Source organism: Lithobates pipiens, unplaced genomic scaffold (genome assembly GCF_037356315.1).
Source record: "Lithobates pipiens isolate NorthernLeopardFrog02 unplaced genomic scaffold, aLitPip1_a1.2 Scaffold_18, whole genome shotgun sequence".
In the NCBI taxonomy this organism is placed as follows: Eukaryota; Metazoa; Chordata; class Amphibia; order Anura; family Ranidae; genus Lithobates; species Lithobates pipiens.
The window spans coordinates 483,684,794-483,704,801 of NW_027507758.1; the positions used below are offsets into that span (position 1 = coordinate 483,684,794).

The 20,008-nt window shown below is 44.9% G+C and overlaps 1 protein-coding gene across 9 annotated transcripts in view; it reads right to left on the minus strand.

Moving 5' to 3' along the window:
- Window positions 1–20,008, minus strand: part of SNED1 (sushi, nidogen and EGF like domains 1) — a 287,199-nt gene that overhangs the window by 25,323 nt on the left and 241,868 nt on the right. For all 9 annotated transcript variants that reach the window (XM_077488457.1, XM_077488453.1, XM_077488455.1 and 6 more), the window contains 4 exons: window positions 9,014–9,130; window positions 6,452–6,739; window positions 4,947–5,127; window positions 4,559–4,671 (listed from right to left, as the gene is read on the minus strand). In XM_077488457.1, coding sequence (XP_077344583.1) covers window positions 4,559–4,671; window positions 4,947–5,127; window positions 6,452–6,739; window positions 9,014–9,130 — 699 coding nt within the window. The remainder of the gene's footprint in view (window positions 1–4,558; window positions 4,672–4,946; window positions 5,128–6,451; window positions 6,740–9,013; window positions 9,131–20,008) is intronic.

Sequence of the window (20,008 nt, forward strand, 5' to 3'; positions counted from 1 at the left end):
ATGCAAGGCCCCACAGCAAAGTGCAGGAATCACTTGTGCATCATTAATGTCTACAGAAGCCAGAAAGTGTTGAAGGGAGACAATGACAGATTTGGTGGGTTTCATTCAGAATTTGTAGACTCAGAGACATTCAGAACTTTGAGATGCTGGATTGGGCAAATACCCTCTTTGGACTCAGGAATGGTGAATTAGATTACAGTAAAACCCTTCAAACTGTTCTGCCACCGGAACTGGGGTAATAACATGTTGATCCAGGAGACCTGACTGCTAATCTGTTCAGTGACACAGGAAGGTTGAAGGTAAGAAATAAAAGAAGGGGGCAGGTAGCAAAACTCCAGTTTTTAGCCCTGGGATACCACCTCCTGCATTCAAGCGTCTGAGATGCCAAGTGTCCACAAAGGTTATCAACTATCCCCTTACTCTGGAAAGTGGGCCCACCTTCATGCAGAGAAAGGCTTGTCTGGACTAGTGAATGGACAAGGCATCTTGGTGGGAAGGTCAAAGAATTAGAGAAATTAAAGGGTTATAAATACATTAGGTAGTCTTGCGAGCAACTAGAATACAATCTGTGTAAAATATGCAAACAGCAAGTAACACACTCTCAATATAAATGGGCAAATCGAACTCAAAACAAATGCTGCGCTGGTGTTAATAAATATATCCAACCACTTAGTGTCTCGATTCTCCTGTTCCAACATGAGTGCCATCATATTAACATGTGAATGAACAATACTATAATACAATAATATAATACATTCATGTATATTTCTTCTTATAATAATATAAATCCCATGCAATTAAATAGTTAATGAATAATGTCAGAAAAACGTTTTAACTTGTTTGCATCTTTCAAAGAAAGGCACGAAGTAGCTGCAGCATCTTGGTTTTATATGATATACGCTGTATACAGTTGGTGCACTGGAGCACCTTTTAAATGTGAGTTCTATGCAAATTTTTAATGAATTGAATATTATTTAAAAAGATATAAGCACTATTTGAAGCTCTTTCTCTCTCACATATATCAAGTCATAATGGAGGAACAAGGAGGAAAGCATGATCTGTTAGTCCAGGGTGACTAAAAAGCTTTATTTGACCAAACTTAAGTGTGAGGTCACACTATGTGAGGTGAGCGCCTTTCTTATGGGGGAGCACTGAGGTGAATTGATACAAAGCACGGATTTGAGGATTTGTGAAGACTCAACAAGTTAAAACTTTTTTCTGACATTATTCATTAACTATTTCATTGCAATTAAGCACAGGATTTATATTATTATAAGAAGAAATATACATGAATGTATTATAGTATTGTTTATTCACATGTTATTATGATGGCACTCATATTGGCACAGGAGAATTGAGACATCAATGAAACCACTTCATTACTGAGCATTTTCACCCCCTTCCTGCCCAGGCCAATTTTCAGCTTTTAGCGCTGTAACATTTTTAATGACAATTGCACAGTCATGCAATAGTGTACCCAAATTACATTATAGTTTTTTTCCCCCACAAATAGAGCTTTCTTTTAGTGGTATTTGATCACCTCTACGTTTTTTATTTTTTTACGCTATAAACAAAAACAAAGCATCAATTTTGAAAAAAACACAATATTTTTTACTTTTTGCTATAATAAATATCCCAATTTAAAAAAAAAATTATATTTTTTTTTCATAGTTTAGGCTGATATATATTCTACATATTTTTGGTAAAACAAAATCGCAGTAAGCGTATATAGATTGGTTTGCCCAAAATGTATACCGCCTACAAAATAGGGGATAGATTTATGGCATTTTTTATTATTATTATTATTTTTTTTTACTAGTAATGGCGGTGATCTGCGGACACCGGGCACGTGCATCGGCTCCCCAGTGACACGGCGGGCGGGTGTGCGCACGAGCCCCCTATACCCCCAGGAAGCTGAGAATGGCATATGACGCCCCCCCCCAGGATGGGAGATCGTACCTGTGGACGTCATATGACAATATGTGGGTATTGAAGTGGCAAACATATTAACACCAGCGCAGAATTATTTGTTTTGGGTGTTTAGAGAAATGAAAGGGACATTTTTTTGACAGTTAAAGAAGGAAAAGTCTTTGTAGCTTGTTTCTTAGGCTTTTTCAGCTGAGCAAGATGGGTGTTCTTGACACCAGTAGCATTCTTGAGGAAGATGTTAAGAGTTGGTCCAAAAAATAAGCTATACATCAAAGCCCATATGGAACAAATGGCAGTTGGAAATGTGGATGCAAAAGTAAAGACTTTGCAACCTTGGGAGTTTTAAACATCCAAGACTGTAAATAGAACTGGTATAATCAACAGATTGATCCTCTGGTTTCAGAGTGGTGCACACTGCAACAGTTATGCCCTGTACACGCGGTCGGATTTTCCGACGGAAAATGTTCGATGGGAGCTTTTTGATGGAAATTCCGACCATCGGACATTTTCCATCGGAATTTCTGACACACAAAATTTGAGATCTGGATCTCAAATTTTCCGACATCAAAATCTGTTGTCGGAAATTCCGATCATGTGTACACAACTCCAACGCACAAAGTTCCACACATGCTCGGAAGCAAGCAGAAGAGCCCACTGGCTATTGAACTTAATTTTTCTCAGCTCATCATACGTGTTGTGCATCACCGCGTTCTGGATGAATTTCTGACCAACTTTGTGTGACAGTTTGTATGCAAGACAAGTTTGAGCCAACATCCATTGGAAAAAATCCATGGATTTTGTTGTCGGAAAGTCCAATCAATGTCCGATCGTGTGTACGGGGCATAAGAGCCAAAACGATCTATTTTAATTTAGATTAATAGCAATAGACTATGACTTCTTGTGTAAGCTCATTAGTCAAGCACTGGAATGACTCAGAATCAGGCAGTCTCTGTGTCCAATTGCTTGAGAGCCAATGAGGCCATGAGCATATCAAATATCTGCATGGGAGAGAGCATGCTTATGGGTTCTGAGATCAAAGTCAGCAATTAACTGGGTGATTTTGGTCCTGCATAACTGTAGTAAAAACCTCAGCCAAAGGAGAAGAGTGTCCTGCCACACCAGATGGAGCCACAAAGGATTCCAGGGCCAGAACAGACTCTAAGAGCAGAGGATAACATGATTCCAGATTGCAGACATTGGTGCTGTGGGTAGGCACACTGCAGTCAGCCTCGGAGATATTAGTAAAATGTGAGCTGGAGGCGTCTGTTACTGTCCCCTCATATCTAGAATCAGACATATTAAGGCCACATGGTGGTAAGGCGCGTCAAAGGCAAGGCCTCGGATACCCACAAAACTCAGACAGCTGGTAGCAGGTGAGCGTCAGATGGCTGGTGGTGACCAAAGTCACTGCATGTAGGCAGCAGGAAGGGATTGAAGTTCCATGTTGCTAAGCAATAGAGGAGATGCTTTCTCGATGCTGTATGGCAGGACAGAGTGCATAGCGCATTCCACTCCACTCATCAGATGACCCGCCCGGCCAACTCACTGAGTATTCAGAGAAGGGGAAAATGCTGAGGCAGTTACATTTGCTTTGGATCTTGATAGTGCTCAGCAGCTAAGTAAAACATATTCTGGAAAAAGCTTTATGCTACCCCATTGCCTGAAGGTCACTTCCAGGCTATCCCTGCAATGTCTAGTCCAGATGCATTACACCAAAAGCCATTCTGAGGACAACTGAGCCAGAGAGTTGCAATCAAAGTGACAAAGCTCCAGCATCCATGTAGAGAAAAGTCTTGATTGAAGAAAAACATTGAAGACTTCGATCCTAGCAAAAAAATAAGGAAAGCTAATAGTTGTAAAGCTTAGAGTGATATTCAAGGCTTTTTTGGGGAATAAAAGAAAAATAATTATTGTTATACTTACCAGCTCGAAATGCACATGGGACAGCACTGGATCATGAGAGGAAGCAGACAAGTGTTCAGGGAATTGGGGGGGGGGGGGGGGGGTGGGGGAACAAGTAGTCAGGAGTTTTTTAGAACCACCTTAAACTGGCCATAGATGAGTATAATTTAGAATGAAAATCCTTAGGAAAAGAATAATTGTTCATTTTTTAAATTATTACTTGGACAATTTCTGACTGCAGTGACAAGAAAATCGAAGGAGCAGGATGGAAATTTTTTCTTGACCAAACACATTTATAACATTGTATGTGGTTTTAGTTCAGTTAAGTCCATTCATACCAAAATCAGATGTTAAATGCAAACGACCTTCGAATGTTCTGAGAATTTTCATACAAATTTTCCTAAGACTTTACCTAAGAATTTTCATTCCAAATTCTACCTATCTATGGCCAGTATCATGGAGTCTATTCCTCCTGTAGGTGGCAGTGTAGTGTTGTTTGCTGGTGTCCGTTCCTCCTGTAGGTTAAAATTTCTCGTGTCCCTCAATGGATGAGAAGAAATATCTTCAGTGACATAACCAGCTGCTTCTGAACTAAAATAGCATTTTTAATAATACTTGACTACCATCAGAACGGCTATTTTCCACTAGAGAACAAGCAAAATACTGTTATACTCAATGTTTAGTGACAGTGTTTGTAAGACCTACTAGAAAATAAAAGTGCACTCACGTGTCCAGGCTACTAAAGGAGCACTAGGTAGGCTCTCTGAAGGCGGATTGCCAGTGTCAGAGTTGCTTAAAGTGCTGATTAGAATGGTGTATTTCTCTCCAGGGTCAAGATCTCTGAATATGAAATAAGATAAAAAATGCCATCTGATTACCATAGCTATGTAAATTTTCAAAAATAATAGGGTATCTTATCCGTTTCTATGAGTAACACTAATTTTTATTCTCCTTCCACTGGAACATTAACACCTATGAGCCCTTACTCTGGCAACAAAAAACAAATGCCCACTATGTCATTTTTTCCAATATGCAATTTTTTTCATTAGTAATGAAGTACACTTTTTAAGAAAGTATATGAATACTCAGACTTGCATACATCAGCTCACACTCACCTGAAGGTGTACTCTCCTACTGAAGGCTCCTGTTCAGCTTGCTGCGTCCTGTCACTAGGGTGCTGTAGAGACAGTCGCACATGTGCCACAGGAGTGTGTCGGTGGGGGTTCAGTGACCAGGCGACTGTAACAGAAGATTCTGTGACAGAACTAACACGAGCTCTGTCCACAGTTGGTGGTCCTATATTGTCAAACATACAAAGCTGTATATTACTTATAAGCTGCAACATCAACCATCTAAATGAATGGCCTCATTTGATAAGGCAATGGTGTAGCAACATTACATAATATCCAACTAGTTACCCAGCACATCATTACTGCCCTTTAAACTTCATTAATAAATAAGGCTGATGATACAGCACTGCACTCAAAAGCACCCTATTGCTTTTTGTAAAGAGAAACTGAGGGCAAAAATGGTTAATGGAATATTGTCATAAGGGAACTATAGAGACTGCAAATGCTTGTTGCTTGGCTACAATCAGTGGTGGCCCGTCCCTACAGGGCGCAGGGGTGCCACCCCTCAGTCCATGCTTGCAGCCCCTAATCTACATGCAGGGCGCCGGATGCATGGATTTCAATAGGATCTTTTTTGAAGTACATGATTAGAGCCTGAGGCTCTAATTGGCTTCAAAAAAGGGTGGGCTTGGGGCGCAGAGCACTGCTCCCTGAGCCCACCCAGTTGTGTGACGATAGCAATTTAATTATCTCTAATGTCTTACTGATTCTTCTCCCAGCCAATCAGGGAGGGGGTCCTGAGACCCGATTGTCCAGGGAGTCTTAGGACTCCTGGCTAATCAGGTCTCAGGACTCAATCCCTGTTCCCGCAGGGAGGAGAAAAAAGGCCCCGAAGCGAGGAGTAGCTAAGGCGAGGAGCAGCAGCCCTACCCTGGATCCTTGTCATCAGCCTCCTAAGGTAAGGAGACTTCTGACAAAAAAGTGAGTTAATTAGTGTGATGCTTGTCCTTTCATTGTCCACTCACAGGTAGCTGCAAGTAAAACTAATACTGCAGCAAAGATTAAGTTCCCATCCACCCCAGCCACCACTAGACAGGACAGCGCTTTGGAGCAGAGCTTTATAAATCTCAAGATTTGGATGGACAGACAAACAAATCCAGGTAAATCAGGTCTCATATATGTATTTCATCTATTTTGCGGCTTGCCTGAAGTTCAGCTTTAAGACAGGACTACCAATGTATACAGCTTTCTTCTATTTAGTTCAGAACAAAATTATTTGCCCAGAAACCGTTCATTTGTTCATTAAATGTAATAAAATTACCAATATCTCATTAAGTCAATGCTCTCATCATTAGCGGGTCCAAATAACTGTATTCATGGATAACGGATTGTCATGTGTACACAGACTATATGACTACACTGCTAGCTCTACAGAGGACCCAGATAATAGTTGTATTTCTTCAGGCAGATTTCCTTCTAATATTTACAACATAAACCTCATTTGTTTTCATGCTTCACTAGATTGCCATACTTAATATAAGCCTTCTTACTCGTGCGGGCAGTAAGTGTGAGCGGGCGGCTGATATCATTGTGCCTCAGATTTCGTTTCACAGTGACAATGGTGATGTTGTAAGGACGCCCAGGGCTGAGACCTCGTAGCTCATGTTCAGTGTTCCCCCTCTCCACAAAGTCAGTCCGGGAGGAGCCGTCCAATGCTGTATAACTCACAGCGAAGCCATCAGGCAAATGTCCAGGCACTTCCTCTGGTGGAATCCAAAACACCCACACACTGTTCTCCCCTACTGCACCAAGTGACAGAGAGAGGGGGGGCAGCAACTCTATGGCAAGAAGATGAAAATCATCACAATGATAAATTCTCCTAAACACAGTCCAACATTTCCAGCATGCAAGTTATTATTATACGTACACTGCTTCTGCTAACATGACACGTCATACAACAGAAAGATCAAAGCTTTTCATCTCTTCCTACGACTTCAGCCTTCACCTTTGTCAGTGCACGATTTACTCTTAAAGAGCAATTACAGGCAACAAGTGCAAGCAACCTGTGAGCTAGTAATGTTATTCAGCAACTGCAATCAGAAAGTCCACTCAGTCTTCTTTATTCAGTGTTCCCTGCAATCCATTATAGCAAATATTCTGAGTGGAGCTCACAAGGTCAGTGGGATTAACCACTTCAATACTGGGCCTTTTCTCCCTATTCCCATCCAGGCCAAATTTTCAGCTTTCAGTGCTGTCACACTTTCAGTGACAATTGTGTGGTCATGTAACACTACCCATATGACATTGTTATCATTTTTTTTCACACAAATAGAACTTTCTTTTAGTGATATTTAATCACCACTGGGGTTTTCTTAGTTTCTGTTATAACATTTTGCAAATAAATAATCTTCCTTCAAAAATTTAGGCCAACCCCATTAGTGTTTATTATTTATGGTATATATATCTGAAAACTGATCAATCATGATGTACTGATGGCATATCTCGGCCTATCAATTGGTGTGGTGGTGATCAGAGACACTGACTGATGACAGTATGTAAAAAGAAAAAAAAAATTCTATTTGTTGTTATTTTTTTGTCTTTTTATCACATTTGTTTTCTTTACTTTTAAGATTTTTTTTTAACATACTGTGACCAGAGACCAGATACATACAATACCATAGTAATGTTGTACTACTCCGGGGGAGTAATCACTTGGGGGAGTGATCAGGGTTTTTATTTATTTATTTTTACACATTATGATTGCTTATACCAGTGAATTCCACTGGTATAAGCAACCAATTTTATTGTATGAAATGGATTTATTCAGTATTCAGTATTTACAGATAGGCTATGATTGGCCCTGTCTGTATCATGTGATCATTGTGACCAATCTCAGAGATCAACACAATAGTACACAATGGATGACATGAATGAAAGCCACCCATTGTACAGTTTTCATGAGATCTGCTGTTATTGGTCAGAGTGATTATTTGGAACCAGCAACGGCCAGTACACTGATCGGTCATCCAATCAGTGTCCACCGGACACAGCGGGTGACAGATTGTACCGCAGCGTGGCCCAGGAAGGATGTCATATGATTTACACCTGGAACGGCACATGTCCCACCCAGCTGTCATTTGTCTGTAGGCCAGGTGGGAACTGGTTAAACATCCTAAAGCCTGTGCTGTCTAAAGCTGGTCATACAGCGGTAGCTTTTCGATTGAATGCTTATATGAAAATCTCAGCTTAACATTTGATAATGCCAACAGAGACTTGAGGAATGTTTTTCGAAAGTATTTTAAAATGTAATTTGCTTTTAACATTCGATTTCGGTATGAATGGAATTTCTCAAAAAAACACGTACACAGGTGGAAATCTATTCATCCAAGAAATATTTTCCATTCTCTACTCCTTCAAATTTTCTCCACACTATGGTCAAAAACAATTGTTGATTTGACCCCACTAATGATTAGAAAATCCAATGAACATTCTGATAAACATTTCAGAACAAAATTTTACTAGTGTATGGTCAGCCTAACTTCCTCCTCTGCTTAATGTACCACCTATTACATTCAAAGTTCCAAATCAAGTTTTAATCTTATTGGTAGCTGTGAGAAGAGTCTAAACACTGATATATTCTTCAGGCAGCTCTCCAGATGGTGCATTTGGAAATTCCTTTCCTACACCACAAACTGGGGTTTTCAGGTCACCAGTCATTGACAAACATAAGAAAGCGGGAGGATTGGTACCTGGTTTTAACACTGAATAATATACAAAAGATAGGTTACAGTATGTACTGTTCTGTTCTGTTGTACAATGTGAAGTAAAAAATAGACAAAATTAATTCTTAAAAAATTGTCTGTTTTTCAGATATAGATAGTTCTCTGAGCAATATTATTATATCACAACAATTATGAGGGGTAGCACAAATTTGTGGAAATCAGATTCACATTTCAGCTTACTCTAGTCAGGTAAGAGCTTAGTTTTGCATGGTAACTTTATTATCAATGGTCATTGTGCTAGCATAGTTAATGATGATAAGTCAATGTCTACCAGAAATATGGGAAGCTTCCAGGTGCTGGAGGCAGAGACTCAAACTCCTGGGAAATTACCTCTTTCACAAGTGATCCCAGTAAAGCCAGTCCGACATGTGCAGCTCACAGTGCCATCCGTACCAGACACACAGACGCCACGGCTGCCACATGGGTTCAAGAGGCATAAATCACTCACTATAAAACAAAAGGTTACTCTGGTTACAGTATGACCAGTTTTGTATTCAAATATGCTCTTACAAAGAACAGAAGAAATAATATCTGCTTTTCGCTTTGCTCCACTTTTCCCTCTTTAATGTAGAATTACCCATGCTTTTCTGTAGTCTGACATGGAACACTGCAATGTGAAAGAGCCATGTATATAAAAAAGTAAAATAAATGATCTTGCTGGAATACTTTCACTACATACTAAACTATGTATACACTGTACATATTCTGTACATAAGGATGATAACAAGGATTTCACAAATTTGAAGCTAATAAATTGTGCACCCATCTATAAGTCAGTGAGTGTAATCTGCATCCCTGCTGAATGAATGTTGACAAACATCAAAGTACAGAACATTGAGATGCATTGTATTCAAGTCTAAAGCCTCGTACACACTACAAACTGACAACTCAGGTCAGAGCTGATGTACTAACAATCCGATGTTAGTACAGTGATCTTCCCCTTCTGTGTTATTGTGTTCTGACAGGGGGACAGCCATTGGCTGAGAGAGCTGATCGGGAGGCCGTCGTCAGACCTTTTTCGGTCATGACATTTTGACAGAAGCCGGTTGAACAGCCGGCTTCTGTCAGACCGGCTGCTGTATACACAGGCTGAATGTCGGATGGTTTCTAATGAACTGGCTGATGCTGCCCAACATTCAGCCCATGTGTACTAGGCTTAGGTCTGAGTGTAACCAGAACCATTTTGCAGTAGCAAGTAGCATGGTAACAATGCTTAAAGCGGGAGTTCCGCCGTTTTTTTTTTTTTAAAGCCAGCAGCTACAAATACTGCAGCTAGACTTTTAAAATAAGGACACTTACCCGCCCAGCGCGCCCGCGATGTCGGCACCCGAAGCCGATCTCTCGATCGTTTCTCGGGTGCTGCCGCCGCAATCTTGGCTATGGGAATCAGGAAGTGGAGCCTTGCGGCTTCATTTCCCGGTTCCCTACTGCGCATGCGTGAGTCGCGCTGCGCAATAAGGATGGTCCCCGCTGTCTCTGGGAACCGTGTGTTTCCCAGCAGACAGTGGGGGACCTGCGGAAAGGGGCGTAGATTCTGCGGATATATATGCCGGAAGTGGGTGCAGATACCTGTACTGTACTACCTGCACCCCCCTCCCCCCTGAAAGGTGCCAATTGTGGCGCCAGAGGGGGGGAGGGTTCCAATGAGCGGAAGCTCCACTTTAGGGTCGAGCTCCGCTTTAATTCAAACTTGGAGGTCCTTAGTAATACAGCCGCTTCAAGGGTCTAGCTTTGTATCCATGTATTGGTATCTGGGGTAAATGCAGTGACTAGTGATGGCCGAACGGTTCGCCCGGCGGTCGTTTCGCGGCGAATTTCCGACTTTCGCCGTCCGCGGGTTCGAACGCCTTTTTCCGTCGTTCGCCCCGGCGGACTTACGTGTTTAATGTATACAAGAACTTTAACCTTTCGTGACACGTTTATCATGTGTTACAGGACAACCAATTGAGACATGACAGCTCATGGACACTTGGACATTCCCCCTAACCTATAAATACACCCGATCCGGTGGCCATTTTACATTCTTTCTTCTGTCACTGTAGGGAAAGGATCCTGTGTGGAGTAGGGACAGAGAAAACGCTAGCTATTTGGTACACAAAAGTTCTTTTCAGGACTGGTATAGGTGTTAGGTCAGCAGCCTGAGTTTCTTATGTCAGTTTAGATAAAGGGACAGAGCGCTGTATGCTGCTATTTTAGGGACAGCTCAGCCAGATTAGTCTTTCTTCATCATCATCATCATCATCATCATTAGCTGTTACTATCAGGTCCACAAAAGAGCTGTTCCAGCTAATCGTTCCAGCCTACTCTTTTTTGCCAATTTGTATAGGGACAGGCAGGAAGCAGTGTGTCAGGCAGTGAGGATAATTTTAAAGACTTGCTGTTACTATTAGTTCCACAAAGGTTCTTTTCAGGACTGGTATCAGTGGTACGGTAATAGGCTTGTACACGTATAATATTCTTTCTTCCAAATATAGAAAGAATATTATACTTGACTGCTGCCCTTCTGCTGCAGTCTGCTAATCATTCACAACTCACTTGTTCCACAAAGCTCTTTATCAGGACTGGTAACTTGGTCTGTCTAGGGTGCTACGGTACATAGGCTTGGGTGCGGTACAGTCTGCTGTTCTGTAAGGACCGCTATCGGTCCACAATAGATAGGGTTGCCGTGCACTACTGCTGACCGCTGCCCTATACTGCAGCAGTCCTTCAGCGGTATAGGGACTGACGCACAGTCTGCTAAACACTAATACACAACCTGCTTGGTCCACAAAAGTTCTTATAAGGACTGGTAACTTGGTATAGGGTGCTACGGTACATAGGCCTGAGTGCGTTACAGTCTGCTGTTCTGTAAGGACCGCTATCGGTCCACAATACATAGGGTTGACGTGCACTACTGCTGACCGCTGCCCTATACTGCAGCAGTCCTTCAGCGGTATAGGGACTGACGCACAGTCTGCTAAACACTAACACACAACCTGCTTGGTCCACAAAAGTTCTTATAAGGACTGGTAACTTGGTATAGGGTGCTACGGTACATAGGCCTGAGTGCAGTACAGTCTGCTGTTCTGTAAGGACTGCTATCGGTCCACAATACATAGGGTTGCCGTGCACTACTGCTGACCGCTGCCCTATACTGCAGCAGTCCTTCAGCGGTATAGGGACTGACGCACAGTCTGCTAAACACTAATACACAACCTGCTTGGTCCACAAAAGTTCTTATAAGGACTGGTAACTTGGTATAGGGTGCTACGGTACATAGGCCTGAGTGCGTTACAGTCTGCTGTTCTGTAAGGACCGCTATCGGTCCACAATACATAGGGTTGCCGTGCACTACTGCTGACCGCTGCCCTATACTGCAGCAGTCCTTCATTGGTATAGGGACTGACGTACAGTCTGCTAATCACTAACACACAACCTGCTTGGTCCACAAAAGTTCTTATAAGGACTGGTAACTTGGTATAGGGTGCTACGGTACATAGGCCTGAGTGCGTTACAGTCTGCTGTTCTGTAAGGACCGCTATCGGTCCACAATACATAGGGTTGCCGTGCACTACTGCTGACCGCTGCCCTATACTGCAGCAGTCCTTCATTGGTATAGGGACTGACGTACAGTCTGCTAATCACTAACACACAACCTGCTTGGTCCACAAAAGTTCTTATAAGGACTGGTAACTTGGTATAGGGTGCTACGGTACATAGGCCTGAGTGCGTTACAGTCTGCTGTTCTGTAAGGACCGCTATCGGTCCACAATACATAGGGTTGCCGTGCACTACTGCTGACCGCTGCCCTATACTGCAGCAGTCCTTCATTGGTATAGGGACTGACGTACAGTCTGCTAATCACTAACACACAACCTGCTTGGTCCACAAAAGTTCTTATAAGGACTGGTAACTTGGTATAGGGTGCTACGGTACATAGGCCTGAGTGCGTTACAGTCTGCTGTTCTGTAAGGACCGCTATCGGTCCACAATACATAGGGTTGCCGTGCACTACTGCTGACCGCTGCCCTATACTGCAGCAGTCCTTCAGCGGTATAGGGACTGACGCACAGTCTGCTAAACACTAACACACAACCTGCTTGGTCCACAAAAGTTCTTATAAGGACTGGTAACTTGGTATAGGGTGCTACGGTACATAGGCCTGAGTGCGTTACAGTCTGCTGTTCTGTAAGGACCGCTATCGGTCCACAATACATAGGGTTGCCGTGCACTACTGCTGACCGCTGCCCTATACTGCAGCAGTCCTTCATTGGTATAGGGACTGACGTACAGTCTGCTAATCACTAACACACAACCTGCTTGGTCCACAAAAGTTCTTATAAGGACTGGTAACTTGGTATAGGGTGCTACGGTACATAGGCCTGAGTGCGTTACAGTCTGCTGTTCTGTAAGGACCGCTATCGGTCCACAATACATAGGGTTGCCGTGCACTACTGCTGACCGCTGCCCTATACTGCAGCAGTCCTTCAGCGGTATAGGGACTGACGCACAGTCTGCTAAACACTAACACACAACCTGCTTGGTCCACAAAAGTTCTTATAAGGACTGGTAACTTGGTATAGGGTGCTACGGTACATAGGCCTGAGTGCAGTACAGTCTGCTGTTCTGTAAGGACCGCTATCGGTCCACAATACATAGGGTTGCCGTGCACTACTGCTGACCGCTGCCCTATACTGCAGCAGTCCTTCATTGGTATAGGGACTGACGTACAGTCTGCTAATCACTAACACACAACCTGCTTGGTCCACAAAAGTTCTTATAAGGACTGGTAACTTGGTATAGGGTGCTACGGTACATAGGCCTGAGTGCGTTACAGTCTGCTGTTCTGTAAGGACCGCTATCGGTCCACAATACATAGGGTTGCCGTGCACTACTGCTGACCGCTGCCCTATACTGCAGCAGTCCTTCAGCGGTATAGGGACTGACGCACAGTCTGCTAAACACTAACACACAACCTGCTTGGTCCACAAAAGTTCTTATAAGGACTGGTAACTTGGTATAGGGTGCTACGGTACATAGGCCTGAGTGCAGTACAGTCTGCTGTTCTGTAAGGACCGCTATCGGTCCACAATACATAGGGTTGCCGTGCACTACTGCTGACCGCTGCCCTATACTGCAGCAGTCCTTCATTGGTATAGGGACTGACGTACAGTCTGCTAATCACTAACACACAACCTGCTTGGTCCACAAAAGTTCTTATAAGGACTGGTAACTTGGTATAGGGTGCTACGGTACATAGGCCTGAGTGCGTTACAGTCTGCTGTTCTGTAAGGACCGCTATCGGTCCACAATACATAGGGTTGCCGTGCACTACTGCTGACCGCTGCCCTATACTGCAGCAGTCCTTCATTGGTATAGGGACTGACGTACAGTCTGCTAATCACTAACACACAACCTGCTTGGTCCACAAAAGTTCTTATAAGGACTGGTAACTTGGTATAGGGTGCTACGGTACATAGGCCTGAGTGCAGTACAGTCTGCTGTTCTGTAAGGACCGCTATCGGTCCACAATACATAGGGTTGCCGTGCACTACTGCTGACCGCTGCCCTATACTGCAGCAGTCCTTCATTGGTATAGGGACTGACGTACAGTCTGCTAATCACTAACACACAACCTGCTTGGTCCACAAAAGTTTTTATAAGGACTGGTAACTTGGTATAGGGTGCTACGGTACATAGGCCTGAGTGCAGTACAGTCTGCTGTTCTGTAAGGACCGCTATCGGTCCACAATACATAGGGTTGACGTGCACTACTGCTGACCGCTGCCCTATACTGCAGCAGTCCTTCATTGGTATAGGGACTGACGTACAGTCTGCTAATCACTAACACACAACCTGCTTGGTCCACAAAAGTTCTTATAAGGACTGGTAACTTGGTATAGGGTGCTACGGTACATAGGCCTGAGTGCGTTACAGTCTGCTGTTCTGTAAGGACCGCTATCGGTCCACAATACATAGGGTTGCCGTGCACTACTGCTGACCGCTGCCCTATACTGCAGCAGTCCTTCATTGGTATAGGGACTGACGTACAGTCTGCTAATCACTAACACACAACCTGCTTGGTCCACAAAAGTTTTTATAAGGACTGGTAACTTGGTATAGGGTGCTACGGTACATAGGCCTGAGTGCAGTACAGTCTGCTGTTCTGTAAGGACCGCTATCGGTCCACAATACATAGGGTTGCCGTGCACTACTGCTGACCGCTGCCCTATACTGCAGCAGTCCTTCAGCGGTATAGGGACTGACGTACAGTCTGCTAATCACTAACACACAACCTGCTTGGTCCACAAAAGTTCTTATAAGGACTGGTAACTTGGTATAGGGTGCTACGGTACATAGGCCTGAGTGCGTTACAGTCTGCTGTTCTGTAAGGACCGCTATCGGTCCACAATACATAGGGTTGCCGTGCACTACTGCTGACCGCTGCCCTATACTGCAGCAGTCCTTCAGCGGTATAGGGACTGACGTACAGTCTGCTAATCACTAACACACAACCTGCTTGGTCCACAAAAGTTCTTATAAGGACTGGTAACTTGGTATAGGGTGCTACGGTACATAGGCCTGAGTGCGTTACAGTCTGCTGTTCTGTAAGGACCGCTATCGGTCCACAATACATAGGGTTGCCGTGCACTACTGCTGACCGCTGCCCTATACTGCAGCAGTCCTTCAGCGGTATAGGGACTGACGCACAGTCTGCTAAACACTAACACACAACCTGCTTGGTCCACAAAAGTTCTTATAAGGACTGGTAACTTGGTATAGGGTGCTACGGTACATAGGCCTGAGTGCGGTACAGTCTGCTGTTCTGTAAGGACCGCTATCGGTCCACAATACATAGGGTTGCCGTGCACTACTGCTGACCGCTGCCCTATACTGCAGCAGTCCTTCATTGGTATAGGGACTGACGTACAGTCTGCTAATCACTAACACACAACCTGCTTGGTCCACAAAAGTTTTTATAAGGACTGGTAACTTGGTATAGGGTGCTACGGTACATAGGCCTGAGTGCAGTACAGTCTGCTGTTCTGTAAGGACCGCTATCGGTCCACAATACATAGGGTTGACGTGCACTACTGCTGACCGCTGCCCTATACTGCAGCAGTCCTTCATTGGTATAGGGACTGACGTACAGTCTGCTAATCACTAACACACAACCTGCTTGGTCCACAAAAGTTCTTATAAGGACTGGTAACTTGGTATAGGGTGCTACGGTACATAGGCCTGAGTGCAGTACAGTCTGCTGTTCTGTAAGGACCGCTATCGGTCCACAATACATAGGGTTGCCGTGCACTACTGCTGACCGCTGCCCTATACTGCAGCAGTCCTTCATTGGTATAGGGACTGACGTACAGTCTGCTAATCACTAACACACAACCTGCTTGGTCCACAAAAGTTTTTATAAGGACTGGTAACTTGGTATAGGGTGCTACGGTACATAGGCCTGAGTGCAGTACAGTCTGCTGTTCTGTAAGGACCGCTATCGGTCCACAATACATAGGGTTGACGTGCACTACTGCTGACCGCTGCCCTATACTGCAGCAGTCCTTCAGCGGTATAGGGACTAAGAGTTTTGTCACAGGGTGATTTAAAAAATGACAGGCAGAGGAAGAGGCAGGCCCTTCCGCAGGGGTGGTAGGGGTAGGGCAGGAGCAACAGCCTTGAGCCAAAGTGGGAAGTTGCAGAAGGTGCGTTCAATTACTTTAAAGGACGCACCAGACTTGGTTGAGTGGCTCACTCAGCCTTATTCTTCTGCACCCTCCTCATCCTCTCGATCTGCACCCTCTTCTTCACTCTCTGCTATGTGCACCCCCAAAGACACTACCACCAACAACACCACCACCACCACATACCTTCCGCTTGAGTGCAAATGGGGGCCTTCATGCTCCAGTGTTTTAATAGGGACCCCCGTATAAAAAGCATGAGGGTCAAGGACCAGTACTGGGTGGCAACGTACTTAGATCCCCGGTACAAACACAAAATGGCGGAAATGTTACCGCCGTCGCAGAGGGCTGTCAGAATGCAGCACTTCCAGGCCTTGCTTCGAGAAATGCTGCATTCTGCTTTTGCGTGCGCTGGCAGAGGAGCAATTCCCACTCCCAGAGAAGGATTTGCGGGTACCAATCCAACAGCGCCTGCAAGAAGAGGCCGGTTTGAAGATGTGTTGGTGACTTCGGATATGAGGTCATTCTTTCAGCCGACCCATCGACAGGTGTCATCCGGATCCAGCATCAGGGAACGCCTAGACCGTCAGGTGTCCGACTACATTGGGTTAACGGCCGATGTGGACGCTCTGAGGAGTGATGAACCCCTAGACTACTGGGTGGGCAGGCTTGACCTCTGGCCAGAGCTTGCCCAATTTGCAATCGAACTGTTGGCTTGCCCCTCATCCAGTGTCCTGTCCGAAAGGACGTTCAGCGCAGCAGGGGGGATTGTGACCGATAAGCGTACTCGCCTAGCTCACGACAGTGTTAACTACCTCACATTTCTAAAAATGAATGAGGCATGGATCTCGGAGGAATTCAACACATGTGATCAGTAGACCATGTATATGTCTATAAACAATTTTTGGAATCAAGCACACAGACCTTCTTAATTCATTTGGCTCACTTCCCTGACCCAAAAAAGCACACCGTACTATATGCCCCTACCCTCCTCTTTGAAGAGGTTGAGCGGTGTCATATTTCTACTGGGGCTGCTTATTATGAGGGGTTCCCACCATCCCTGTGCTGTGCTGACTTCCTCCTGGGTGTTCTTATTATGAGGGGCTCCCACCATCCCTGTGCTGTGCTGACTTCCTCCTGGGGGTTCTTATTATGAGGGGCTCCCACCATCCCTGTGCTGTGCTGACTTCCTCCTGGGGGTTCTTATTATGAGGGGATCACACCATCCCTGTGCTGTGCTGACTTCCTCCTGGGGCTGCTTACGGTGCTGCTGTCAGCGCTGTATGTCACGGAGCTGCTGTCAGCGCTGTATGTCACGGAGCTGCTGTCAGCGCTGTATGTCACGGAGCTGCTGTCAGCGCTGTATGTCACGGAGCTGCTGTCAGCGCTGTATGTCACGGAGCTGCTGTCAGCGCTGTATGTCACGGAGCTGCTGTCAGCGCTGTATGTCACGGAGCTGCTGTCAGCGCTGTATGTCACGGAGCTGCTGTCAGCGCTGTATGTCACGGTGCTGCTGTCAGCGCTGTATGTCACGGAGCTGCTGTCAGCGCTGTATGTCACGGAGCTGCTGTCAGTGCTGTATGTCACGGAGCTGCTGTCAGCGCTGTATGTCACGGAGCTGCTGTCAGCGCTGTATGTCACGGAGCTGCTGTCAGCGCTGTATGTCACGGTGCTGCTGTCAGCGCTGTATGTCACGGAGCTGCTGTCAGCGCTGTATGTCACGGAGCTGCTGTCAGTGCTGTATGTCACGGAGCTGCTGTCAGCGCTGTATGTCACGGAGCTGCTGTCAGCGCTGTATGTCACGGAGCTGCTGTCAGCGCTGTATGTCACGGTGCTGCTGTCAGCGCTGTATGTCACGGAGCTGCTGTCAGCGCTGTATGTCACGGAGCTGCTGTCAGCGCTGTATGTCACGGAGCTGCTGTCAGCGCTGTATGTCACGGAGCTGCTGTCAGCGCTGTATGTCACGGAGCTGCTGTCAGCGCTGTATGTCACAGAGCTGCTGTCAGCGCTGTATGTCACGGAGCTGCTGTCAGCGCTGTATGTCACGGAGCTGCTGTCAGCGCTGTATGTCACGGTGCTGATGTCAGTGCTCTGTATTACGGTGCTGCTGTCAGTGCTCTGTATCTCCTGCACCCTCTTGTTTGCCTACCCTGGTCCCTGACCTTCCCTCTCCTCCATTGCCTTCATTAGCTCCATAGTCCTGAATTGTCAGAACAATTTCCCAAATAAAAAAAAAATGCTTGTAGTTATCGATCCCAAATTCACCTCATACATGTATTATGCTATTGTCCAGGTGGTGGGACTACGTGCTACCCCCTAATAATTACCCCGTGGCCGCAAATTCGACCTAAAGGTTTGCGAAATTCGCCTCCCATTGAAGTCAATGGAGCCCGCGGCGAACGGTCGTTTTCGCGAACGTTTGTGTCCGTTCGCGTTTCGCGTTCGCGAAACGTCCCGTCGGAAGTTCGTCCATCACTAGCAGTGACTAATTTTCTGCTTATTTTTATCTTGTTGCTTAGTTCACTTGCTTTCTATGTATGTTTTTTGTTTATGTTTGTATGTTTTCATACCATAAATAAAGAGGCATAAGAGTGAAGGAAATGAGAATGTACATTAGTTTATCCAAACTGAACCAAATGTATAGTCTACAACCAACTGAGCGACCACCTCACTGAGAATAACCTTCTTGATCCCCTTCAGCCTGGATTTGACCATCAACACTTCACAGAAACTGTTCTCTTAAAACTCACAAACAATCTGCTAATGGCTAAATCCAATTTACACTATTCTGTACTCCTACTCCTGGATCTCTCTGCTGCCTTTGGACTACCCCCTCCTCCTAAAAAAACTCCATGCCTTTGGTCTCAGTAACTGTACTCTTTGCTGGTTCTCATCCTACTTATTCAACCACACCTTTAGCTTCAGTCCCCTCAGGTATCACTAATTTACTAACAGACATATCAGCCTGGATGTCATACCACTTCCTCAAACTCAAAATATCCAAAACCAAGCTCATAATATTTCCTCCCCCATGTGCTTCTTCCCTTGATTTCTCTGTCAAGATTGATGGCACAACTATCAACCTGCATGCCAAGGTTCTACGTGTTATCCTGGATTCTGAACTCTCCTTTTGGCCCCACATCCAATCACTGTGCAAATCTTGCCGTCTCAACCTACACAACATCTTCAAAATACGCCCCTTTCTAACCAATGACACCATAAAGCTCCTAGTCCACTCCCTGGTCATCTTTCGTCTAAACTACTGCAACTCTCTTCTCACTGGATTAACTTTACACAGGCTATCCCCCCTTCTGTCCATCATGAATGCTGCTGCCAGGCTCGTCCATCTTACCAACTGTTTAGTGTCTGCAACCCTTCTCTGCCAATCCTTCCATTGGCTTCTGTTCACCCAATTAATTAAGTTCAAAATACTGACAACTTACAAAGCCATCCACAACTCTGCACCCAGCTACATCACAACCTTATCTCAAAATAACAACCCAATCATTCTCTTCCTTTCTCCCAAACTCCTAATACCTCCTGTTCTCTATCTCCCTTGTCAGCTCTTCCCATGCTCACCTCCTGGACTTTTCCAGAGCCACTCCCATCCTATGGAAATCACTACCCCAATCTGTCTGAATATCTCCTAATCTGTCCACTTTTA